General features: G+C 44.0%; 4 protein-coding genes and 1 long non-coding RNA gene across 6 annotated transcripts; 2 read left to right on the forward strand and 3 right to left on the reverse strand.

Moving 5' to 3' along the window:
• Positions 1-4,973: 4,973 nt before the first annotated feature.
• On the reverse strand, positions 4,974-13,414 carry LOC103642182 (pentatricopeptide repeat-containing protein, mitochondrial-like). The gene is given in 8 exon segments (XM_020545538.2): positions 4,974-6,407; positions 6,491-6,565; positions 7,203-7,957; positions 8,073-8,186; positions 9,427-9,544; positions 10,786-11,255; positions 11,368-12,915; positions 12,917-13,414. Coding segments are annotated over 2 exon segments (1,761 nt in total). The 3' UTR covers positions 4,974-6,407; positions 6,491-6,565; positions 7,203-7,957; positions 8,073-8,186; positions 9,427-9,544; positions 10,786-11,255; positions 11,368-11,652.
• LOC103642183 (palmitoyl-acyl carrier protein thioesterase, chloroplastic) lies at positions 5,486-7,603 on the forward strand. Its single transcript, XM_008665498.4, has 5 exons — positions 5,486-6,003; positions 6,098-6,211; positions 6,309-6,480; positions 6,758-6,826; positions 7,221-7,603. Exons 1-5 carry the CDS (start codon positions 5,486-5,488, stop codon positions 7,539-7,541), a joined length of 1,194 nt encoding a protein of 397 aa, XP_008663720.1. The 3' UTR covers positions 7,542-7,603.
• A 2,113-nt stretch (positions 13,415-15,527) lies between the features above and the next one.
• LOC103642181 (uncharacterized) lies at positions 15,528-18,318 on the forward strand. 2 transcript variants are annotated; one of them, XR_002749392.1, is made up of 7 exons: positions 15,528-15,618; positions 15,692-16,421; positions 16,523-16,571; positions 16,708-16,807; positions 16,942-17,079; positions 17,624-17,711; positions 17,805-18,318. It is a non-coding gene; the product is annotated as an uncharacterized lncRNA (long non-coding RNA). The 2 variants fall into 2 exon arrangements; XR_002749391.1 differs by lacking the exon at positions 17,805-18,318 and having other exon boundaries at positions 17,624-17,775.
• A 1,335-nt stretch (positions 18,319-19,653) lies between these two features.
• On the reverse strand, positions 19,654-21,594 carry LOC103642184 (probable inactive carboxylesterase Os04g0669700). Its single transcript, XM_020545932.3, is given in 7 exon segments — positions 19,654-20,172; positions 20,247-20,303; positions 20,306-20,362; positions 20,524-20,657; positions 20,810-20,933; positions 21,024-21,076; positions 21,163-21,594. Coding segments are annotated over 7 exon segments (957 nt in total). The 5' UTR covers positions 21,476-21,594; the 3' UTR covers positions 19,654-19,953.
• Positions 21,595-21,641: 47 nt separating this feature from the next.
• LOC100283015 (uncharacterized) lies at positions 21,642-25,261 on the reverse strand. The gene is made up of 6 exons (NM_001155917.2): positions 24,892-25,261; positions 24,477-24,786; positions 24,157-24,331; positions 23,866-24,067; positions 22,749-22,963; positions 21,642-22,249 (listed from the first exon to the last, which is right to left on the reverse strand). Exons 1-6 carry the CDS (start codon positions 25,090-25,092, stop codon positions 22,075-22,077), a joined length of 1,278 nt encoding a protein of 425 aa, NP_001149389.1. The 5' UTR covers positions 25,093-25,261; the 3' UTR covers positions 21,642-22,074.
• Between the last annotated feature and the right edge of the window lie 1,251 nt (positions 25,262-26,512).

Here is a 26,512-nt window from a genome sequence, read left to right on the forward strand (position 1 = left end):
TTGTGGTGCATATGTAGCAGGTTAGGCATCAACATACATGGAGTTCAATAGAACAGGAGTCATGGATTGTGCATTTTATATTATTATTACAATTAAAGGACAAGATGGGAAAAAATGAATCTCTACAGTTTTCCAAAGAATATGAAAAAAGTGAGGTACATGTTTTACTTTAATTTAGAGATGCATACCTTCTATAACATTTACTCTTTACATTTGCAGATTGAGTAGTCAATTTTTAACACTGTTTTCTGCATTACGCAACATACTTCTATAGTGTTGATATGCCATTTTGTGTCCTTTTAAGACCGGTATTTTGTTGTCTCAACAAATTTGCATATATATGCCTAATCTGCTCTCAAATGTGTAGCTTCACGAACTCACTGCAAACTTCTTTATTTAAGCACATTATTATTTTGATCCAACTAAGATCAAATTTCGATTGCTTTAACTAGCTGCGACCAGAACCATTATAATAGTGTCTAGGCTCCTCATAGTGCTAAGTTCGTAAATTGCAATGTTCTACGGCAATTTTGTACTAACCAACTCTACACACCGGAACAAAACATGTCTACGGTGGTGGAACTTATTACTCAATACAAAACAACATGAAGCACGAGTCGTCCTCTTCCACCATTTGATTAGGTTGTACCCACTTAGCATTAGGCTTAGTGCTCGATACAACAACTTAGTAATATTGCCATTTTAGAGACGAATATATGGAAGCATTAACAAGTAACTGGATATCTTTTTCTAAAGTTAGAAACCAATAAGCTTCGCATTTACTACTCTACACAACATATACAGTCTGAAGAAACAAACGCTACATATAGGAAAAAGAGAATAATAAACTCCATAAAGATTAAACACAATCATAAGAAGCGCTGCATATTTTGGTTATGTTGATCTCCGATAGCCTTTAAGACCAATATTTTATTGCCATATGAAATTTGTACATATGGTTGATCCACTCTTAGTACGCTGCTGCATAAACTCACTTTAAACTTTCGTTGAAAGTACCATTTTTTGTGGCCGTTAAGACCAATATTTGTTTACTTCAATACATGCATGTATGCACACCCTCTGCAAGCAGAACCATTATAATATTGTTGCTTCTAGGGTGCTTATGTTGTTATATTTATAGACTGAACTGTTTTGATACTATATACTATTGTTGCTTCTATACATCTAAAGCTACACTTTTTAAATGGTGTAAAGAAATCAACCAAAGACTCGCGCAGGGCGCGAGCAAATTACTAATGAGATAAAACAACGGTTGAATCAAATATCCAGCAACAAACCAATGCTGTTCATTGAAAAGCTGATAGCCATAGTGTGAATTCAAAATCTTTAGCCTATCAGATAAAAGATCTATCAACGTACTCTCGTCGATCGAAGCCGCCCGTACCAGTCTTTTGAGGAGGAAATTCCTGGTCACGGAAACGAGAGCATTTCTGCACACAACGATGATAGTACGCCGTCTAGTTGTTGCGGCCCTTTTTATTTATTGTACCTATGGGAGTATTATAGCAGCTCTAGTCTCAGTCATTAGTCAAAAAGGGCCAGTGTCAGGTGATCACTACTACAGCTTGTACGCACAGTATTGGTAATCTAGAGAGATTGCTAAGCTTCTAGGAGGCTGCCAAAGGATAGAATCCTGAATGGTAGTAAAAGAAAAAGGAAACAACAGAAGCCGTAATAAAACGTGGTGAAGAAGAAGATGAGAACGAGACAGGGCGCAGTCAAGCGATGCGATGCCATGCGATGCGGGCGGCTAGCACGAGGTCCGCGGCTCGGGGCTTTTGGCCTTCTTTTAGCGTTGGAATCCTCGAAATCCTGCTGCGACTGGGATGCGTCGCATTCTCTGCGGCCCTTTTGTTTTCCGTCACCAAAACCGGCTGCTCCTGAGCTCGCTCGTTTTATGGTCACAATTCGGATCCTTCAGCGAGTATCTTAGCTTGGCTCGTTAATGTAATTGAGCTCACTCGCTAGCTCGAATCAACTGGCATTTGTCAGCAAAGCAATGACTGCACTTGTATTAGATAAATTAATAAGTGATGTACTGTGTTAATTTGGTGTTGAATTTATGTGGCACACGAAATTGTGAGTATTATTATACTTTTTTAGTGTTATTTTAATTTGAAACTAAATAGTAATTGATTATAGTAATTGATTATATTATTTATATACATTGTTGGTTCTCTAGCTCAATTCCTTGACGAGCCGAGCCGTGCTAGGTCTCTGACTCAATTCCTTAACGAACCGAGCCGAGCTAGCTCGAGCTCAGGCGACCCGAGTTGAGCCGACTCAATATCCATCACTACCGCTCCCCTTCCATTCTATTCCCTATAACTTCTCCATAAGGTTCAGGGGTTGTTTGCACATTAGGTTAAATTTTAGTTCCTGTCACATCAGATGTTTGGATGCTAGTTAGAAATATTAAAATATTCTAATTACAAAGCTAATTATACAAATAAGGACTAAATGAAAAGATAATCATATTAAGTTTAATTATTTCATGATTCATATGTCTGATGTTACAATAAACATTTTTAATCATGTATTAATTAAACCTAATATAGTTGTCTGGTCTTTTATTCTTCATACACGTAACTAGGTTTATAATTAAACTATATTTAGTATATTTAGGGGATGTTTGATTCAGCCAACTAAAGTTTAATCCCTATCAAAATTGAATGTTTGAATAATAATTACAGATATTAAGTATAATATAATTACACAGATAAATACTAAAATATGAACCTATATTTAATACTCATAATTGATATTTAAATATTTAATGTGACATTGACTAATATTTAATCAAAGGAATCAAACACCCCCTTAACTAAGATATTAGTCGCATCCCAATAATGGGCGGTCCCGTAACTCTTTGATTAGATGGAACATGGGCTATGATGATGTCTATATTATTGCTGCTAGCGCAGAATAATATATTCCATACTATGTTTTATTTTACGTTAATTTATCTAACTACAACGGTGTTTGGTAAGCAAATTAAATGTCACTTAAGCTTACTAACTAAATGCTACTTCCTCCTTTTTTTTATTTGTCACGTTTTAATTTAAATATAAACTAGTGAGTGACAAATATTGATATCGGAGTTGGTACTGTTTATCCATGTTCACATAAAGCCGTTCCACTTTTGTCCTAAACGAAATACTTGCTGAGTGCGGTAAATATTCACATTTGCTCCCCTTTTACAGTAACTATGTTGCACCTATTACAAATTGCTTTTTAGGAGGAGGGGATATGGAAATTATACATATGTCGTCGTCGTTCCACTCGGACTTTTGAGCGTTTTTATTAAGTTATTTCAGTTTCGTTAAAGGCTTGGTCTATAATAAAAGTTTAACTATTTATTCTTTAAAGGACCGTGTTGTGATATTCACTAATAATATTGAGTTGTGTATGTTGTTTTTTAGTTTCACATACATAATTTTCGTCTAGCTATTCTTTTAAAACTAGATAGGACATGTAAGGTGGATTTAGAATTGACTTACCAGAGGGCTTACTTGGTTAGAAGGAGATTAAAGAGGATTAAAGAAAATTAAATCTTTTACTATTCAAACCTAAATAAACCTAAATATAGAGTGATTTAATCCCCTTAATCCAATGCAACTGAACAAGACCTAAGAGCATCTCTAATAGTGTTTTAAATCATTTCCATCTTAAAAATATATGTCTCAACATATAAAAAACAACTTCAATAGTGTCATATTTTATTTTTTTAAATATAGGGCACACATGAAGTGATTCAAATATACCACACGCCAAACTAGTGACATATCCTTGTTTTCTACTCAATCTTCAATATTTTATTTCCTAATAATGTAATTTAAATTCTGAAATACATGATTTAGGGCTTAACCGTTGGAGCGTAATTTGTTTTTAATGCTTTAAACACTTTAAATATAGTTTTTTTTATTTTTTAGGGCAATATTTTGAGTCATGCTCTAAATGGTCAACGGAACATGGTGGGTCTCGTTACCTCAACACGAGTTTAGGAACCTCCTTCTAAAATTCGGTGAGTTATAGGTATAAATGGTCAAACACATAGCCTAGCCGGTCACGGCGGCATGCCGATCCATGTGAACAAATTTATGTCCAGCAACTCAATTTTTAAGAAACCAACTTTTATTTTTTAGCTAGGAGAGATTAGCTTATTAGTTTTTAAGAAAATGTGAATCTAATTTATATAAATTGAGTTATAAACTAATATGTTTGAAACCATCTTAGTTTCCATAAACCAGTTTTTTTAAAAAGACTGTGTGGTTCTAAACAACCTCGCTTTAAAATTTCGCGAGTTGTAGATGGCCAAACAGGTAGCCCAACGTGGCACACCAAGCCATATGAATAAATTGTGAAAATTGTCAAAAATATATATAGTGTGTTCAAACCGATGCCAACTCGAGTAGAAAGGTTAATCATCTAACCGGTGCGCGGTTCAAATTTTAATTATGTTATACAGAAAAGATATATATTAAAGTACATGACTAGTCAAGCTAAATTTTGAGCTAAATTTTGACTACTCAACACCAAAATAGCTCTTCAACGGACTATCCATCTAACTCGTAAGCTATCCAACACTCTAAATGGACTTCCTCACAAACTAAACTTTAATAGCCATTTCGACTAACCATACTAGATACATAGTCTGTTAGAGTGAGATGCAACATATAAAAAATGTAATCTTTATAAAAAAGTAAATAATTAATTAATTTTAAAATAAAACATGCCAGACCGGACCAGCAATTACTCAGGCACGGCCGGGTCCATTTGGCCATCTTTAGATGTATGTTTTACTATAAATGGCACCGCCATAGTTGGATGCAAAAAAAAGCATTATTTTATTATATAAATTGAAGATATTTGATGTCATTTTTATGAATTTTCATGTAAGCCGTAAGCACAAATGCATGGTATATCCTGGGCTTCTGGATACCAGCAGTGAGTAGGAAAAGAACAAGATGGCTTGTGTGCAGCACATAGGCATCAGAATTGCTGATGATCGCATCAGCAGCGACGCATGAAACAGAGCTCAAACGACGACTCCAAAACCGAGCTAGTGTGGCCCTGCGGACAGATCTGAGCCTGGGAGCGTCTCGTATTCGTAGTTTACGCCACTGCCGCGAGTCAACAGCACTCTCTCGGCGTTCCCTTGCTGCCTTGTTTCTTGCGATGGCGTGCTACAAAGTACAAGAACGTTGCTCTCGCCCTCCTTGTCGTGTGGAACGACGGCCAAACAATGCAGCTATTGGCGCGTCCGCCGCCGCACCCGCACGCATTTATATGAGCCGCCGTGGCGCCTGGACGATTGCCGTGTCATGTCCCAGCTCCCTAATCGTTGTGTTGACGACGCCCGCAGGTGACAGCCGATATCGGGATTCGACGTCACTAAGCTCGTCGGTGGGCCAGCCGTCGCGGAGTGTGCGCCGCTAGCTGTTGGTACATACGTCGTAGCCGCATGGCGTGCACCGTCTCCTGCTCGCGCGTCTTCGTCGTCAGGTGCTCGGCGTCCCCCTCGGGTGGCGGTGGCGGCGGCAATGCCGTGAGGGTGAACGGCGCGGCACACCGCGCGCCGCTGCAGGTCGGGGCGGCGCTGGAGACGTCCATCAACAGGTCGCTGGCGGAGCTGAGTCCGCCGCTGCTGCCGCTGCTGCCCACGGACGACGCCGGCGAGGAGCGCAGCCGGCAGAACATCCCGACGGAGAAGCAGACCGTGGACCCGTTCCGGCAGGCGCTGATCGTGGAGGGCGGCGTGCGGTACCAGCAGACTCTGGTGGTGCGGTCGTACGAGGTCGGCCCCGACAAGACGGCCACTCTGGAGACGGTGCTCAACCTCCTCCAGGAGACCGCGCTGAACCACGTCTGGATGTCAGGGCTGCTCGGCGACGGCTTCGGCGCCACGCACGGCATGATCAGGAACAACCTCATCTGGGTTGTCTCCAGGATGCACGTCCAAGTCGACCAGTACCCGATCTGGTAAATTCACGGCACGGACCCATTGCATGCATGCATCGTCTGCGCTCATGATTCATGACAGACAGGCTTATCTCGGTCTGTCCCGTTGTTTCAGGGGAGAGGTGCTGGACATCGATACCTGGGTGGGCTCGTCGGGGAAGAACGGCATGCGGCGGGACTGGCTCATCCGTGGCCGCAACTCCGGCGACGTCTTCGTCCGCGCAACAAGGCAAGCTAGCCTGGTCCTCCCGACCGAACGTTAGACATCGCCCTGTGCATGCAGCAGATGATGATGAAGGCAAAAGTTTTCTGTCATCTCCCTGCAGCACGTGGGTGATGATGAACAAGGTGACGAGGAGGCTGTCCAAGATGCCGGAGGAGGTCCGGGCCGAGATCGCGCCGTGGTTCATCGACCGCCATGCCATCTACCAGGAGGAAGCCACGGACAAGATCATCAAGCTCGACAGCAACGCCATGTACGTCGACTCCGACCTTAAGGTTAGCTCACCTTGCTTACTTCGCTAGGTATGTATGGAACCAAACAAACTTGTCTTGCTCTTAACGAAGTTTTTGTACTAGTTTCCTAGGACAAAGTTGGACCAACGAAAACGAGTCTTAGATTAATGCAAGTGAAGTGACACATTGTTTTTTTGCTCATATAACTGTCTCGCATGTAACGACTATAATTTAACACAGTAAGATTAGCTAAGTTGTTTTACTCGGAATAAAATTGAGGTGATCCATAAGTTGATATGAATGTGGCACTTATTTGTAGCCCAAGCGAAGTGATCTGGATATGAACCACCACGTCAACAATGTCAAATACGTGAGGTGGATGCTTGAGGTAAAGAAAACCAATTTTCTACAGTGCCAAAACATTGCTGCCTTGACGTTTTACTTCTGGTACAACATACTCTCTCCGTCCCACAGAGGATGTCGTTTGACTTTTTCGGTATGAAGTTTGCCGGCTCGTCTTATTCAAAAAATTTCATAATTATCATTTATTTTCATTCAGATTTAGTTTATCATATAATTTACTTTAACTATGAACTGAATTTTTCTATGTTTTCACAAATGTTTGAATGAGATGAGCTGGTCAAACTTGATGTCAAAAAATTCAAACGACATCCTTTGTGGGACAGATAGAGTACATAGCTATGCTGGTGAGAAATCAAGAGAGTATGGCTCAAGCACAAGAATACCTCATGTTACACACATACCTCTTCTGTGCTATGCAGACTCTTCCTGATCACTTCCAGCAGCAGAACCAGCTCAGCAGCATCATCCTGGAGTACAGGAAAGAGTGTGGGAGCTCAGATGTCGTGCAGTCCATCTGTCAACCTGATGACGACTCGATTCCACCGCAAGAAGATGTCAGTATGGCCATCGGGCCTTCGCTCTCGCCGGAACTCATCAGTGGCCACCACAGCTTGGCAGGTGCGCTCCAGCACAGCCCGATGAAGTACACGCACCTTCTGCAGCTGAAAGCAGGCGACAAGTACGAGGAGATTGTGCGAGGGAGAACTACGTGGAAGAAAAAATCATATAAAGCCCCCTGACGTGTCTCTTTGAAATGTGCTTTGCTATACTATTAAAAAAAGAAGGAAAAGGTTGGATTCCACTACTATTTCGTAGTTAGGCCCTGCCCGGTTTCGTTTATAATCCACCTATGGATGAAAATAAACGAGAATCCCACCAAACGTCTAAATTATTTTCGTTTCTTCACAGAATCAACAGTTCAACTGTTGAACTAATAAACGAGAATCGAATAATGAACACAAATTCCAGCACGAGTAGCTGAGTGCGGGCTCCCAAGCTAGTCCCCATCAAGTCCAGCTCCAGCATCAGCTATTCGTTGCCAAATTGATATGTCTCATATAATGAAGACTAAATGCAAGGATCAACTAACCGGCCTTCTCTTGAGAGGCATTTAGACGACTCTTGATCCATGACTCAAGATAAAAGGGAAATATGCCTGTACAAATGCACACGGAAACTTCAGATCTTGGGTACTGGCAGCAACTCAGCTCAAATAGACATACCGAAGGTCCTTTCAAGTGAAGAAAAAGGGGAGCATTACAGAAAGCTACCTTGAATCACAGTTAACACCCGTACTCTGCAAAAAAAAATGGTGGACCAGCTTGACCGGCTTCAAACAAGACTACTTTGTCAGCCATTCCATCGATGCGACCAAAGAAATGGGTCTGAAAAGTTGAAAGAATGAGAAGAATAGTCAAATAAACTAACGATCATATTGAAACTTCGTTTTTTAAAAGATTTTGAAAATTCAAATTTCCTTTCAAGCTTATATTCATACAGCAAAGAGTTCATCTCTCGCTCTTCAAAGTTGACTGAATGTAACGCAAGTGCATCTTGATTTCATCCAAAAATTACATTATGAGAAGTCAATGCTATCTAATATTATCCCAATGGGTATTGGCCTTTCAGCCTTTCTTAATGCAACAAACTGACGTAGCACATGTCATTTAGAAGTTTAGGATAGTTGTGTGAAGAAACATTTCAAGAGTAAAATTCCTGACGAGGTTCTCATAGGTGTAATATGCATACACATGAGTTATAGAATATATAAATTTAGAAGTGTAATTTAATTTCCAGCATGCGATGTTTGATCCTTCTTTTGAGCTTTTTTGGTTAGGAGTGGATTCAAGTGGATTGTGAACATTAAATCCATTGTTGGTCAAAATTGAATAGAAGAGATCTAATCCCCTCAATCTCTTCCGATCCTCGTGCAACCAAGCAAGGCTTTCAGGGAACAGAAGGGGGGAAGGGTCCACTGCGTGTACTATAATTATATATACAATGTCATAATGCCCAGGGTAAATAAGAGTACAAGACCAAGGGCTGCAAACTTCATAAGAATAGCAAAGACCACATAAGCATAGATATCTTCAGAACCACCTTTAGCAAGTGATCAATTAATTATCTATTCTGAATCTAAATAAACATATATTCCTCTAAAATCCACTCATTCAGCAAACCCTGTTCTCGTTATAAATAGCCTTTTCCCTATCTTGATTCCTATCTCCAAAAGTCCTAAGATGGGCATATATTCCTTCCCTCAACTTGAGCCTACTTGCATCAAACTTGATATGTAAGGTTCGTCCATATCACCTACATTGAACTAAAACTATACCACATCGATCAGTAACCAGTGCTACCAAGTACATGCAATGTGCTTCTGCAATCAAACTAAAACTGGACAGAATCTTTAAATAAATGATTGTTCCTTGGGGTGGTCACACAAGCATAGGTAGAGGTCCCAGGCTTTCACCCGTGTTCCAGTGCAGTTAGTTTCGAACAAAAAGGTAGCGGTAAGGTGCCAAAGATCAAGCATCACCAGTCTTGTCATTCAGCAAATTTACCTTTTGGTTGGCTGCACGTCAAACTAAAAAGAAGGTACAAAGGGATGAAAGTATTGATTACCTTCCTCGCTTCAGGTGAAATCCTCTCACTGATGAACCGAAAGGCACCCACCTGCTGAACACTGCTCCTCCACCTAACTTCTTCGGATAAAGCAAAACACTAGCTAATGTCAGAGCACCTGCAGAGCAACATTCTACTGCTTAGTTTACAACACTTTGAAGGAGCAGTGTGCATCTTGCAGAGCAAAAAACTAGCAATAATCTTCTTAACTCTTTGACTGAATCCACAAACAAATATGTTATCAGGGTGGATAGATACCATCGGCTACTTCCCTGTATCATGGCGTGCACATCTTGCATAGCCTTGAGAACCCCAGTCTCATCTTGCGGCAAACTCTACTCGTTCGAAATTGAAGTTAGATCAAAATTCCAGTGCCGCGTTGGGCTACTTCATTACTGACGGCATGGGGTGAACTCACCAGCGCTCATGGGAAGCTCGTGGACAACAAACCACGATGGCATGACAAAACCATCTGCCAAGAGCAAAAAAAAGAACTCTCCTTGTACCAGCTGATGTTGACTCGAAGCAATTCCTACGCACAGGAGTAAAAGCGCCTATGCACAGGAGTAAAAGCACCTACACACAAAATTTGAGGTATGGCGGATTTTGTACATAACTACATGTACAAAATTTGGTTCACTGGTTGACTCCTTTTTTCTCTTTATCAAATATATTGTTAGGCTAAACATCAGATATCAGGCATGCTTGTATCTAATATCTATATTGACCTATCTCCCTCAATCAACAACTACTAAGCTTTCCACTAAATTATATATTTCAGAGGACTGAGTGATTGACCTATCTCTCTCAAGCCGCAACCCACAAGCAGATAACTATACAAGGCCTTGCGCCCCTGCCCCTTTAAGCCGGCAGCGGCCAGCGTCTTCCTCTCATCCGCCCGCGGTCCACGGAGGCGCAGCGCACTAGCGCAGTGCGCAGCGCGGCAGAGGCGAGCGCAATGTAGGCGCAGGCGCGCAGCTGCGCCGAGGGGAGTGCAAAGGCAAGCGGGAGCCAGAGCCGCGGTCCTGTGGAGGCGCAGAGGCGGAGCGGGCGAGCAGCCACTGGACGGCCCACAGCGGAGAAGCAGGCAACTCCTTCTCCATGACCGTGACTGCAGTTTTGCTTTATATCTAGAAGATAAAATGCCGTGGAAACCAGCATGCAATTTGATTGAGTGCAGCATAGTCTTCTAAATATAAGACAATACACAAATCACATTATAACATGTAAATATGTCATCTAATTCTATGATCAAATTGATCATCAAGAAACATAGATACTCATGCACAAAATGACATATTTGGGCATCACAACACTAGTACAAATCATAAGATATGGATAAAGAGAGCATATAATCACCTTTTTCTTGCTGATGAGATAATCAAATTCCACCAATGAAAGGGGAACTAGCTCCTCTATATCTGCTAGCCATGTGATCTTCAGTTTTGTTGTTTTCACAGATCCCTCAAGATTTAGTTCTCCAACTAGTTCAGTAATTACTCCACACTCCACCTTGATCTCTTTAACAGTAGCATTCCCCCAATCCATAAAGGTTACTTCCTCACCCTCGGTAGTAGCTACCACATCAGCAAAATCGAGCCAAAATTCTGTTGGCAAAGGTTGTAGCCTTCTTTCCAGCACCCTAAAATTTCTTATGTCTTGGTAAAATTCGATTATTCGAATAAATGGCCTGGACCATTTTGAAGAGTAAAGATGACACACTGGTCTTTTAGCACAGAAGTATGCCTTGCGCACACTGGATCAATTATCTTCTTGTTGATTGTCCAGAGTTTATCCCACTACATGAGATTCAAATTTTTTGATGCACCCTTCAACAACAAAAAAGAAAGATATGTTTTAAAAAAAAGTATATGTGAAATCAGGACTAAACAATCAGGAAATATGAAGGTAAAGCAAGAGCACATTAGCACAAAGGTGTACCTGTTGGAGTATAAACTGTATCAATGCCTCAACCTTCAAGCCCAGAAATACTATGCCTTGGACAGTGGGAAAATGTGGGTCAGTCCGATCTTCAACCTTCTTGTTTTGTACAAACCAAAGAAGCTTTCACTTGCTTAGAAGAGTGTAAACCCTATGGCAACAACTCCAAGCAAGTTTCCAATCAATCCTGCGGTGAGTTTTTTATGAAGCCAATTATCTCGTGGAGTATCCGAAAATCGTAATAATGCTTCTTGCATCATAGTTTACCCTCAGGATATATGTGTTTCACCAGCAGTCTCTGCAGCTGCAATCACCTTTCTTAATTGTGTGGTACCTATTGACATCCCGTACTACAATTACTCTGTCGATCACCATGCTAGCATACTTGAAGAATTCATGGCAATGAGCACATATTCTCAAATTCTTAACTATTCTCAACACCTTTCCTGATGGTGCAGCACCACTGATCAACCCATATGCAAGGGCCAATCTTTCACTATGATGCCCAAACCCCTCATCTGTCTCCTTGTACCCTAACTTCTCTACCTCTAGAATCAATTCAGTCAGTTTGTCATATATTTCTAGCAGCTGTTCATGTCTTCTTTCGTTTGCAACGAACACATGTACCAGCCCTCTAACCTCAATCCAACTCCTGCCACCTTCCTTCCTGACTCCATGGTCCCTCATTGCAGTCCATGCCTCAGCCTCCTCGTTCTTTTTCCCAGCAGCTGAGTAGACGTTGGCAAGCAGGACATAAGCCGAGTCATCCTTGGGATTAATCTCCAGAAGCCTCTGTCCCATGGATTCTGCCAGGTCAACCTTGCGGTGAACCACACAGCCCATTAGAAGCGTCCGCCACACTGCTGCATCCGGTTTGCATGGCATTGTACAAGCAACACTCTCTGCATCCTCTAGACGCCCCATCCGTGCCATTGCACCCACCACGCAAGTATAATGCTCAAGGCCAGGCTTCACACTGTACTTTGACTGCATTGTTTCCAACCAAAACTCAGCTTCAGTGGCTGCTCCGGCATTACTACATGCCGTGAGAACAGCAAGGAATGTTAGCCCATCAGGAGCAAAACCCAGCTCCATCATCTGGTTAAACAGTCCAATGACCGCTTGCACATCTCCCTGCTGAGCATGAGCAGACAGCACCGTGTTCCATGTAATCAGGTTCCGGTCAGCACCCAACCCCTTAAAAACCCTGGCTGCATCATCCACACCTCCAGCCTTACCATAAGCATCCACCAGGGCAGTCCCAACACACACATTCCCATCAAGCCCAACCACCACCGCATGCGCGTGAATCCCACAAGTCTGCTCCAGCACAGCAAGCCCTGCAGCAGCCCGGAGAGCACCGGAGAGTGCATACATGGTAGAATCAACAGCATTTACACGCATGCCAGCGAAGACACTGAGAGATTCTTCGTACCACCCGTTCTGTGCAAGCCCAACAATCGTAGAGGAGTAGCAAACGGGGTCCCGGTTTGCAACAGGGATTTCATCGAACAGGTGGCGGGCGGATGCGGGTGAGCGGGCGGATGCGGGTGAGCGGGCGGATGCGGGTGAGGGTAATAAGGCAAGAGGCGGAGTAGGGGGACGACGATAGGGCGAGCTTGAAGGCGAGGGCGTGCACGTGGGGTGCAATGGACGGCGGCATGGAGCGGAGGAGTGAGGAGAGCGGGCCGTCGGCGAGGAGAGCAGGCGACATGCCGAGGACGCGGCGGAGGAGCGGGAGCACGGAGGCCGGGGAGGAAGCGGAGAGGGAAGAGAGCGAGGAGGTGAGTGAGGCGGCAGTGGGGCGGAAGTGGAACGGGAGGCGGGAGAGGAGGTGCAGCGAGAGGGATGGATGGTAGCGGGAGAAGAGGAGGTTGTAGGCGGTGCGAGAGGACGATGCGGTCTTGATGAGGACCGCGTGGAGAACGGCCGGGTCGCCGCCCGCTTCGGCCACCGCGGAGGCCGAGGCCCTGAGGAATGCGGCCAGCCGGCCATGGCGAGCATGGGCGTCTAAGGCAGGGTGCGATGGGCGGCGGCGAGGCGGCATGAGAAATTATGAGATAATTGGATTTTTGTCACTCACAATGTTGTCTTTTTATTATAATTAACACTGTATCTATAAATTATGAGTCAGCTGGGTCTATAAAATGTAAGTCTGATGACAATTTTAAAAACTTGTTTCTTGCTGATAGTAAATATCAGAATCTCTCGAAATTATATGAACTCCCAGATGGTGAATCAATCAAATAAAAATACATGAATTGAAACTAGATAAAAACATATAGCACTCAGTTATTTTGAAAAAAAATACAGATTGACACATACAGTATCAGGGATCACCGTTACAAAGTTGCAGACTCGCAAGAAACAGATATAGAATTGCAAAGCAGATATCATATTAGAATATACTCCTGTCCTGAGGATGATAGTGAACTGTGTGAAACACAATAGCTGTTGCTGCAGTAATTTGTGCACAACTAACAATGCATCAACCATCTCTAGGTCCATGCAACAACCCGAGGTTGCCATTGGCAGCATCCCCACCCAAAGCTAACTAGGATACAAGTGGTATGCTGTTTGAAGTAGCAGCAAGGCTAGAATCTAAAGAAAACTTCTGTGCATGTCACCAGATTTTATACCCGCTCTTTTGTATGTATGACATGTGGGACCGGTAACACATAAAAAATGAGTATATTTTCTAATGGCATCTGGTTCCTTAAAACCTGAAGCCATTTCGAGCTCTCCCCGCGTTTTGCGGTCGTTGTTTTGCAGAAAGGCCCTTCGTCTTTTCGCGATTCAACCCGCCGTCCTCGCCCGAACCCCAATCAGGTTCGGTTGGCGCCCCGTCGCCGTCCCCCGAGCACAAACCCTAGCTTGTTGCCGCCGCCTCCGCCTGCTTCGAAGCCCTTGACTCGCTTCACCGCCGCGACGAGCCTCTCAACAACCTCCGCCACAACGACGGTCACGAGCCCCTCCACCGCCTCCAACTCGTCGCCTCGGCCCACCGCTTTCTTACTAGGGCGGCACCGCTGTTCGCGCGGAGGAACAAAGATGCTGCATCCGCATGGACTTCGCCGCCACTGTCCTCCTCGAATCTACCTCCGCCTCTTCCGCCAACGTCGCTGGCAAGGAGATGTCTGGCCGCCACCTCGCCCACCGCGCTACCCCAACATGAACTCCTCCTTGCTCTGCAGGAAGTCATACCTCGCGCTCCTCCACATGGTCCCCTGTGTCCCGCTCAACCGCCTCCTCGACAACATCCAGGAGGTTTTGGTCGCCACCAGGCTCACCCTCCTCTTCCCCGTCGTCCTACTCGCGTTTGCCGCGTGAATCTTCCACTTCAGCTAGGCAAGTCCTCTCCATCTCCCTCTTCCTCCTCCTCCTACTGTCATTGCAACTTTTCCCCTTTAGTATGTGAAATGGTGGTATGTTATGCGTTTGCAACATGCAAGTTTCACAGATGTTCAAATAATGCAACCAGATATTCATATAATGCACAGAGCCGACAGTGGGGTGTGCGAGGGATTGCTCGTGGTTTTGCTCCTGCATCTCTAGCGTAGTCCGCATCTCGTGCTTCTACCTTCCTGTTTCTATTGATGCATCTCTCTTGAGAGATACACTCAAATCTCCAGCCATCCTCTTCATAAGACAAACAAACCAGGCATTTTGTCCATGGATGTTCATCCTTCAAAGGTTAGTTTGTTACTATGTGTTGTTTGGATATTGTATATCCATTTGCTGTAATGGCACAAAAATTAATCGCTTATAACTGGCAGTGATGCATTTTAATTATGGAAATTAGCATCCCACACATGGCTGTTTAAATGCTACAAAATCCTTGTCTTAGCTGGCATATTTAGCTTTAGGCGGTTAAGGATGATTTGTGTCCCATTACTTTATGCCAAGTGTTTCAAGTGTAATATGCCTGGATGATGTATATGTCTGAACAGGAAAACCAGTGTTTGTTCTTGATGCAAGAGCCTTCTCAGAAAATATTGAGTTATACCAAATTATATTCACAAGTTTTCAGTTGTCATCAGTTCATCAAGATTATTTATGTACCTATACCTTTAATGGGAACCTTGTTTTTTAACTTTAATGTAATTGAGTTGATCTGGAATTTCATTCTATTTATCCAGCTACCTTGTGGATTCACAGGATGTTGCAACTAGGGGTATCGATACAAATGCGGTAATCTTTGATCGGTCATCTGGTCAAATCTTGTGCACGCTTACTGGTCACTCAAAGAAGGTATTTCCTCATGTGATTTTGAATTTTGTTGTAGTTTCCTGCAAGCTGTAACATTGTAACTTCCATTACACAGATAACCGCTTTGAAGTTTGTTCCACGGGATCAACTCTTTGTAACTGGATCAGCAGATAAGGCAATTTCCATTTACCATAGGTTTAGGTAACCACTGGAATAATATGGGGGGTGCGAGGGATTGCTCGTGGTTTTGCTCGTGCATCTCTAGCGTAGTCCGCATCTCGTGCTACTACCTACCTGTTTCTGTTGATGCATCTCTATGTGATTGTAACAACCAAGAAGCATATGTGGCCTCTATTTAATCCACCATAAAAGAAGTATTTGGCGCGTTGGCCCTATTTCTTTTCCGGTGATCAAGTACACTTGCAATATCAGAAATGGTGCTTTCAACTGTTCCCTTTTTAAATTTATGTCCTATTTTTTGTGTTACAAAATCATGTTTCTGTTTTCATTTTACTCAATCGGATTGCAGCTAATACATTTTTTGTTCAAACTCATTATGTTTTCATGTTTGCATTTTCCTATATTTTTTGCCTTTGTAGAACATATACTATGGAATTGAGATGTTTGGTTCTACATATAGAGTGTAGGCATTGAATAAAATCAGGTCTGCATACTTATTTTTGTGCAATCAAAGTAGCTGTTAGCGGGTTCCTAGAATGACAATGTTGGTTTGGTTGAGAAGGATCTTGGAAATCAGAAAGTCTTGCTCTCAGGCATCAATCTCGATGAGGATGCAAAACCAAGAGGGGACAACTGTGAACAGTGGTCATTGTTCGTCGGCACTGGTAAAACTCTGCACAAATCACCAACAAACGCTTATACTGCACTGAATATAGCAATTTGATAACTTGCAATGGTCTATCTTATTTGAATTATATCTGCTCAGCTCAAGCATCATTGACGTTGGCGCTGGCCTCCTCTGTACAAGGCCAGGGGTAAGTGCCTTCCTCCCCTTTATTAGCTGATTCCTCATCCTCTCTGTCTCTTGTTTGTATTTTGTAGACCTGGATCCGAGATATCGCCAGCTCCCTCTTTTTTGTTTTGGCCCTCATTGCTCTTCCCTACCACCAGACACCGTTGTAATAGAGTTGTTGATATCGATGTCGTCCGTGAACTGACTGTCGAGAAGGCCTCCGTGGATACCTAAGGCATGCAGCTCCTCATTACTTTGGTAATTTGTGAATGCCTTGCTTCTGTGAATATTTTATAGTAATTTCCATGTGACTGCATTCACAACTTGGTGTAGTGTGCACAACTTAATGAAATTTATATGTGAATAACTTAAATATTGGTGCCCATTTTAAGGTGTACTGACCCCAAGGCCGGTGCTGTTGACCCCAAGGCCGAGAACAAGGTGCTAGATTGAAGATGGCGCAGAACATTGCCATCTCGCTGCTCGTGCTGAATGTGATCAAGAAGAGGTCTGCAACGTGCTCTGTGATGGTGAAAAAATCCTCGCTGCACTACTTGCTAGAATTCAGTCATTTTGATTTGCTGCTTACATGCTGCATTTTCACGCCCGCATAGGATTAGTTTTGCTTGTGAGTTGTGTCTGACCATCTTTAGCTTATGACTGGACTACAGGCTACAACCATGCTTGTTCGTATATTTAGTATATTTAGCTATGTTTCTTTTTGGCGATTTAGTACCCACTATACCTATGCCTGTGGAAGTCTAGATCACCATCTCTTCAGGAGTAAGCATCTGGCATCTGCTACTTTATTTTAAGCATATGTTGCCAGCTTCAGATATGTTCTTGACAACACTACCATCTAGAGAAATGTGAAAATATGTTGTTACATGGGACTATACATACCTACTGTATATTTAGACCTGACACGAATCTAAGTATATAGGAAAACTGCCAACTATTTATTAAAAATATAGACTTATTATATGGAAGGATCGGGTGACAAAGGTATGTGCTTTTCTTTTGGTTGCTATTGTTCAGTTCTCCAATCACTTATCATCTGTGCTTCTCATGCAGGCTATAGAGAAGATAAAATCTGCCAGGAATAAATCATCGCAAGGAAGGTGAGTATCTCTTGGCATCTTGTACAAACTACAAAGTGCAGGTGAGTATATTTGCTTCTTTAAATTGATCTTACTGCCCTAAAACTACTAATTCTCGACTTCATGTGACCATACTCGATTTTTTTTCAATCCAGTTGCCACCACATCAGCACCACTGCAACGGAAAGTACCTCCAGAAAATGTGACCCCAACTTTCATGATTATATGTTATTCTTAGCCTTCTCTGTAGTCATCAATTCTAGATAGGGCATCTCAGTCTATGCAGGCCAGGTAGCAATTAGGTCAATAGAAGCTGTATCTTACAAGCATGTCCTCGAGACACATGGCAGCACTTTTTCATTTAAAGTCATATGTTACTCATCTAAATGCACTATAGGGTTGTTCTTCTGCATGCCAGTTGTGTTTGAAGAGATTGTGTAAACAAAACTTAATTATTATGGTTGTTAGTTCTTAGTTCATGTCTGTACAACTTCCTCCTGTTCTTTAAAGCATATATGTTGCAAACTTTAAGGCGGTTATGTTGCTGTTTTGCACTTTGCCCGGTAATGTGCTTGATCCAATGGTCGAGCTCAGTGCTTGTGCAAAGCACACATGCTGTCCACGGGAATAGTCACCACAAACGGTTGCAAGTGGAAACCAAAACCTTGTTCGTGGAGGGCGGTAATGTTTCACGTGATCTTGTTTATTTGTCTCTGGTCAAGCGCCCGATAGGGCGCCTCTTTTCTAGTATAGTGAATTGCCCCTAGAATCGATGGTTAGGGGTACACCCACAAGCTTTGAAGCACAAATTATCGAAATTGGTGGGGGTGTCACGAGAGAATGTCAAAGATGCCTTGATTGATCATTTTGCTTTAAAAATGCAGGAACCTAAAACCAGCACGAATACTTTTCTAGCCGGTACTGGTAACCCGACGGATAAATTTATCCACACGAGTACGAGAGTATGAGTAAGATTATATATCCGCGACTTTATATGAGTAATCTGATGAGTATATTTTTTCTGGACAGATATGGATATGAGATGATACTAAACGATGAGTACATACCCGTTGCCATCTCTAGAAGTTATTTGTACCAAATTGACTACTGCTGGGCCGAGAATTGAAACGTCTCAGGCCCATATCACCTGCTCGCCGTAGCCTAGCAGACGTTTGGCTGATAGGACCGCGCAGAGGACGTTCATGGAGTAGTTAGATTTAGGTAGCCCTTCCCATCCTCCATGGCACTAGCTTTTCTGGCGTCGTTTCTTTCCCTTTTTGTTTTCTTTGATCACGTCCTGAACATAAGCATATCTTGGGTTTATCACCTTTCTAGCTTCAGATGACACCTTTTGAGCGAATGATTTACTCAGTGGAACTAAACCACTGAAGACAGCACAACCACCTAATAACATGTTTGGTTTGAAATGGATTAGAGAGATTTGAGGAGATAAAATCTATTTCTATATAAATTTATATTTAATCACCTTCAATCCCCCTCAATCCATTTCTAACTAAACAAACCTAAAGGTTTAGAGTAGAGTAGAACACTTGCTATGGCTAGAGCACCTATAAGAATGGAAAACAAGTTGTATTGGTAAGACCTTAAATACTAAATGCAGATAACTTACCTTCTTGGCTCATCCCACAAATAAAGATGGTGTTTGGTTAACGTAAACCGATTTATAAAAAAGTCGTGAAGACCAATAATACTTTTGTTTGGTTAAACACTTTTCAACAGTATCTATCCAATCTAATTACAACCATTACCGCTGGTAAAGAATCTCATTACCAATCCCATTACAACGCCTAAACCAAACAACACCTAATATGTATGACGGACTCGTTCCCGCCGCTACTTCTTTGTCTAGCAATTCTTGCACATACACAATAGCTTTGAGGAATTATTTCTCATCTCTAACAGTTTTCAAACCGGAATAGTGGAATAAATCATTCAAACCGCATGTGTTAGTAGTATCGAAACAAAGCAATTAGCTATACAGAATGCAGAAGGAAACTGTTCTTCATTTTCCTTTATTTAATTTGGATGTGTAGTCTACATAACAACAGTTTGACACCATAGGACATTGGTTCTATCAGGCTACCCTCCTCTGATCAGCCATTCAAGATCACGAAAGTTCTCAGTAAGCCATAGGACTGAGTTTGGAAAAACGTGGTTTCTAACCCACGGAAATGGTACAAAATTTACACATGAAAATAAGAACTTCTAACAAAAGGCAAATAAAGAAATCACAAGAAGGTTTGTCAGAGCAGTAGGAACAAGAACAAGCGGCGGCGGCGGCGGCTATCTGGAGAAGAGATTGAAGACCCCGCAGAACAACGACTTGCTCTTGCTCCCCGTCCCCGTCCCCGTCCCCGGACGGCCACCCTTCTTCTTCTTCTTCCCCGGGCCTTGTCTTCGTCCGTGTTCGTCCTCTCCCACTCCCAGAACGGTCTCCGACGCCCACCGCTCGCAGTGCTCCAGTTCGTACGGCGCCAGAGTGTGGCCGAGCCTGTCGTATTCCTGCGCTCGCCACAAATAAGATGAATCAAGCAGATCGTGCTTAACCGGGGAAGATATGAGCCAGAGCCTTGTACCTTGAACTCGCATGCCATGCCGAGTCCCCGCAGGAACTTGACCCCGTCTCGCCCTTCCAGCCTTCCTGGACCGGGATCAGCGAGTCGGCGCCCCCGTGGATCCACAGAACTGGCGTCTGCGCTTGACACGCCACATGTCACCGTACCGCCGAATCATACGCAAATGCTCCGTACCCAGATGAGGGGGCGCATTTGCAGCAGCGACCATATGTAGTACAACACAGACAGAGAGGTAGAAGAAGCTCGGTGCTATATATGCTACTAGTATAGCACTTACCTTCTTTGCTTCGTCTGTCACTCTGGCAGCGAAGGAGGAGGAGGAGGAGGAGTCGAAGGGGAGGAAGCCACTGAAGACTGCGCAGCCGCCCAGAGTCTTAGGGTAGAGCAGCACGCTTGCTATGCTCAGGGCACCTGAAGACATGCGTGTGCATTGCGTTTCAGCTGCAGTATACATTGAGCCCGGCCGTCCGTTGCTTTGCACGGCCTGCTTCAGTAGTGTTCGATCCTATGGAGAACAGAACGGCAGGAAATTGCAGGCATCAGGCGAGATGTACTGTACGTACCTCCTTGGCTGAGCCCAAACACGAACACGTCCTCCGGGCCTGTCCCGGACGCGATTTCCCTGTCGATCATGGTGTGCACGATCTGGACAGCTCTCAGCACATCCTCCTCACCCCTCACGGATCTCTTCACGCACGCACGCACGCAAACACATGGTAAGAGCAAGGACGAAGCAGCGCAGGGAAGAAGAGAAGCAACGGGTCGGTTTTGGCTTACTGAAGTAATGGGCGCGTCGTGGATGTCGAACCACGAAGGCATGCGCATGCCACCTGCCAATTTTGTAGCATACGGAATCGCTGTCAGGGTCAGCACTAGCAGCAGCGAGGAGCAAACGGGCGTGATGGCAGGCACCGACGGTTGCACGTGACGGGGGCGGTGGGCGCGGTGGGGAAGGCCCAGCGGGCGTCGCTCAAGGCGGCCGCGGAGAAATGGTCGGCGATGAACTCGTTGGCGCGGCCGCAGTCGCCCAGTCCGTGCAGCCACACCACGAAGCCGCCGCGGCGCACCCTCCCGGTCCCGGCCCCGGACCCCGCGGCGGGCGGGCGCTCCTCCTCCATCCGTCTGGGTCTGAGCTCGGGGACGGAGACGACGACGCCTCCGCGACGCAACACCTTGACCTTGAGGGAAGCGATCGAGAGGAGACAAAAGATGGCAATGCTTTTTTCCATGGCGCGTGTTGACTTGCCACGCGGGGAGAGTTGACATTGACCAAACGAACCCGCCTTTCTGGGGCACGTTTGGTTTTGGTTGGGTGTGCACTCAGACTGCACTTCAGCTGTGCAAGATGATTCCTGCATCAATCTAACTCTACAGAAAAGAGATTAAAAATGCATGCCTCGCAGCTTCTGGCTGTTGTCATGTAGCTTGACGCTTTTGGCGTACAAGTGTCTCTGAATCGGATCAGATGTTCATATATGCAAGTAATGCAACCAAACAACAGCACGATGCAGTACTTGCCATAGAACCACCAGCACCATAACAAAATTTATTGGTAACACACGTGTTTATATGCACTGAGATGGTCACTGAGGACCCGTACATTTCATTATTCAGCTGCTCGCTATGCCGGCCCGGAATAATAGTGTACACACAGTTCAAGCCAGGAGACCACATACTTTTCTCACCTAGCAACCAATACAGAGATCACAAACAACCGGGCGCTTCATCACTACAAAACAGACGATTCATCGATACTCGGGCATGCGTGGGTTAATTGACGAGAGTATGGCTCCTTCAGGCTTCAGCGCACAAATAGACTGTCGTCTTCTCAGTCCTGATCGAATGACTGAATATGCTCGACGACTTGCTCGATCGTCTCAAACTGGTGTCTTCCCTTGAGGATCGTCTTCGCACAGTTGAGGGCAGCACGCTCGCACTCTGCTCTCTTGCTGGCATCCTTGATTGACTCGAGATCCTCTACGTGAGCGATTCCGACTATTCTCCTGCGTGCAGAAGAGCCAAGTTTTGGAAAACAACATTCAGGTGGAACACAAAACAAAATATATAGAGGGATGCATAGTGTTTGAGGTTGGTGTTAAAATGTGGCTTATAGTTCTTGCGAGAAGGCGTTTTCATTTGGAGAAGTGATGAGCAAACATTTTGAAAACTCTATATACTTTTTTCACAGCACAGCATGCCTAAACAGCCTCAAACATAACCATCGTTTTACTTCTCAGTTGCTCTCGTGAAAGCTGACTTCAGAAACTTTCTTTGGTTTTATAACGCTCAGTTGCACCAAAGAAAAGATGCTACATCAAAACATTATCCAAAACTTTTTTTATTATTTGGCCTGAGTATCCTTTTGTCATTTCAGTCGAAAAGACAGTCATTATGTCTCATAGCAGTCCACGAGTTAGTAAAAGAAAGTGATTTTAATTACAAATATTCTCTTTAAGGAAAAAACACATCATTCACAAATCTGATCTGCAGTTAGTCAGTTACCTGATCATTTTGGCTGAACCAAACCCAAGGCTATCATGAAATAGGTTTGTCATGTACTTCTTCTGAACAACGCTCAAAAGCTTTGGCTTGTTGTATATATCAGGCAGGTATGCCTCCCCATTGCTTTCTTTGTGTTTATTCCATAGTTCAACAAACTTTTTCTGGAACAAATTCCACGACTCTTCAATTGTCTTCAAGATCCATTTCTTGTAAGCCTGCAGAAGATAATGAACACTAACTAAGTTCATGCGCGGAACAGAATAAAGATAAGTTTTGGATGCCCTGTGATAATCTGACACTTTTGCCACTGCCATTAAGGGTGTCCCCAACAAGGCAATTTGTGCCTGCTATTTTAATGCTGACGAGAACGTCATCTGACGTGGAACTATAAAAGGAGAGAGAGGACTCGACAGTGACGAATAAATTGTCGATCAATTGGGACCGATAGCCTGCAAAAGACCTGAGTGCCTGTACCATAACCCGTGTTGCTGTAATTTCCCTTCTCTCACTTCCAGATCAGCCAGCTACATCTCCATCACCGTTGCGGACATCCTAAGGTTGGGGTCACCAGCCCATCTATCTCACCGTCTATAATTCAAACTCCACTCTGTGCACAGTATGTTAACAGAGTTTCGCACATCCATGTACACGCTCTAGTGACTTCAGCCTAAGTAATTACTAAGTACTGAAAATGCCATCAATCATTAAGTTATCCAATGCAACCCATATTTTGGCTGCTATGTTTTTGTCTGCCAAATACTACCCTCTTTATGCTAAACATCACTATTTCTTTGATTATCCCCAGGTACCAGGAAATGACTATTTCTCATACAAGACATTAGCATCATATTCCAAGCATCTAGTATCCATCATAAAAGTAGACCCAAAGAAGACTCTTAAGACATTTGGCTGACATTAACCATAGTAACTAAGAAACAAGCTAAACTACACAAAGCAACCCAACTGTGTTTGACACCAAGATAACATAGAAAGGAGAGAAGAATTTAGTAAGGACAGAAGCCAAGTACATGTATGAGTAAACCATGTATAATACTACCATTGGAGACTTGGAATTATAAAGGGTGCAAAATTAACAAGCTAACAGATTCATGCATACCTTACGATCATTCGCTTGATCAGCATGCCCATTCTGTGCATAGTATGCCAAAATCAGGTTTCCAAGGAAGGCTCCAATATCAAAACCCATTGGCCCATAGAACCCAAATTCTGGATCAATGACTTGAGTTGAACCTTCGGTCACCATGATAGAACCAGTGTGGAGATCTCCATGAATCAGAGCTTGAGCTCTCTCGATAAACCTGCAGTTGGAAACCAAAAAAAGTCACAATTCCCATGTACAGAAACAAAACACAGGTGGCCACTAATTTCAATTCAGTGAGGTAATTACATCGATTTCAGCCCAGCTACTTCCAACTTGAGCTCATCATCCTCGCGAACTGCCTCAGCATCTTTGTCGAGATAAGGCGAGGTCCACCGATTAAATTTGGAAACACGGTATGGGTCCGAGAACACAACTTGCTCCGTGAGCCTACACATCTCCACGTTCGCAGAGTACTTAGCAACTGCAACAACAGCACACACCATTGCAAATCCCGTCCAGTTAGTGCGCATCTCCCCTTTACAGGCATGGCCACGTGCCCACGTACCAGCGACTGGGAGCCAATTGCCAAGTCGACAAGCAATTCAAACAGCAGTGAAGCAGCTCACCTCCGTTCTTATGATCCGTGGTATTGTTATAGAGGAGGGAGGTGAAGAAGAGCGTCTTGGCCATGTAATCGGACATGTGGTCGGCGAGCAGCGGGTACTCGACACCGGCGACGAGGCCCTTCCGGAGGATGATGTGCGGGGGCTCGATGTAGCGCATCCCCATCAGCGACAAGGTCCGGTCGAAGTGGTACACCTCGGGGGTGTGCTCCGGGCACAGGCGGCCGTGCTCCCGCAGCGTGGAGGCCTCGAAGTAGGCGCGCTCCCGCGTCATGGGCCACGAGTCCCCCACGCAGCGCACGTACGGGAGCGCCTGCGTGTTCCGTTTTCCGCCCGAGCGCGGCGCCGTCAGAGTGAGAAATGATAAGGACGCGGAGCGGAGCGGGCCTGTGGGGGTGAGGGTCGGACGGACACGGACCTGCTTGACGACGATGGCGCCGGCCTCGGACTGCACGATGTAGACGAAGTTGAGGTTGCCGTCGCCGACCTCCTTGATCTCGATGGAGTCTAGACTGCCACCGCCGCCGAGGCGGGAGGCGAGCGCCGGCGTGGCCTTGATGTAGGCGAGCAGGGACGCCTCGTCCAGCGGGCGGAAGCCCTGCTCCTCCTCCGCGGCCATGGCTGAGGCTGACTGACAGTCGGGCGATGCGCCGGCGAGAGGAGAGGAGAGGAGAGGAGAGGAGTGGTCAGAGAGGAACCGTGTGGAATCTGCGCCCTTGTGGTGGGGTTTTATGTAGAGTTCTTCAGTTCCCTGAACCTGGACTTGCTTTGGGCAGGCCGGATTCTTGCCTGCATTCGAACAGTCGAGCTGAATGTGACATCATACTTACATGATAAACCCTCGACTTTGAAGAGCAGACCAAATGCAAATGGGACATGTCTTATTTTTCCTTGTAATAAGGGAATAATAAATATACAAAGTTGGAATTCTAAAATATTTGCATAATGCACGTATAAACATATCTACCCACTACCAAAACACACATACAAGACATGTTTCTATGACTATGAGCATCTTAGCTACTCATCCTCATTCCGTATTTAAACTCTATTATGCGGATAGTTCAGTTTACAGTTAAAAAACAGTGCAAAACAGTGTTTTGAATGACCATATGAATAAACTGTTGCAGTTAGAAGAACCAACAAAATCTCGAAATTAAAAAAAAATTCCCCATAGGTGTCTCGTTATCGACGATAATATTATCTACCACTGAAAACACATCACCATTAAATCTTGAACATTCGCTCATACGAGTATCGAGAACTTTGAACATTAAACTTTGTAATCATCTGACTATAAGACATTTCATAGTTAAAATTTCAAATATACCCAAATACAAACTCATATTACGAATTTATGATTGAGACATTTCAAAAACAAAATCTCACACCCATGTGGTGCACCTCCAATTATCTGTAGTCGTCTGTCATCTTTAAATATGATCCCAGTGTTTGACATGTGTTCACATATGCTGGTCATTTTCTTTGTGGATGTGTAACTTTTGATTTGCACGAATCCTAATATAAACTTAATAGTTGGATAATCAGTGTTACAACACAATCGTGGAAAAACACCTTGGAATACATTCCATTTCCATCACACTTTATACAACGTAAATTAAGGTAGATTACATCGATGATCAAATTGGTGGTATTCTTGCTTCGACCATCTATTGTTTGTTTGAACTTAAAAATCATACTGAAAAGACATCTATCAGTGTTTGCTACCACAAAATTCACCACATGTTAATCAATGTGGTAGGTTTATTCGTAAGACTCGAATGATGAATTGTGATGGTGTACAAGACACGGGATACAAATCTAGACACGTTCAAACATCCAACCAAAAGATTGTCCCGCTAAATGAGCCCTAAAAAGTTGATGGACTCACACGAGGGCTCATGGGTCTATGTCCGCCCTAGCGCGCTAGGAGCGTCCGACCGATCAAATGACCAAACTTTTCTGTCCGACCAAAAGATCATTCCAATAAATAAACCTCGACTGAGTCCACGAATTTGCCCAAGGGCCTAGGAGCATGT

The sequence above is a fragment of the Zea mays genome, chromosome 10 (assembly GCF_902167145.1).
Source record: "Zea mays cultivar B73 chromosome 10, Zm-B73-REFERENCE-NAM-5.0, whole genome shotgun sequence".
NCBI classification, from domain to species: Eukaryota; Viridiplantae; Streptophyta; class Magnoliopsida; order Poales; family Poaceae; genus Zea; species Zea mays.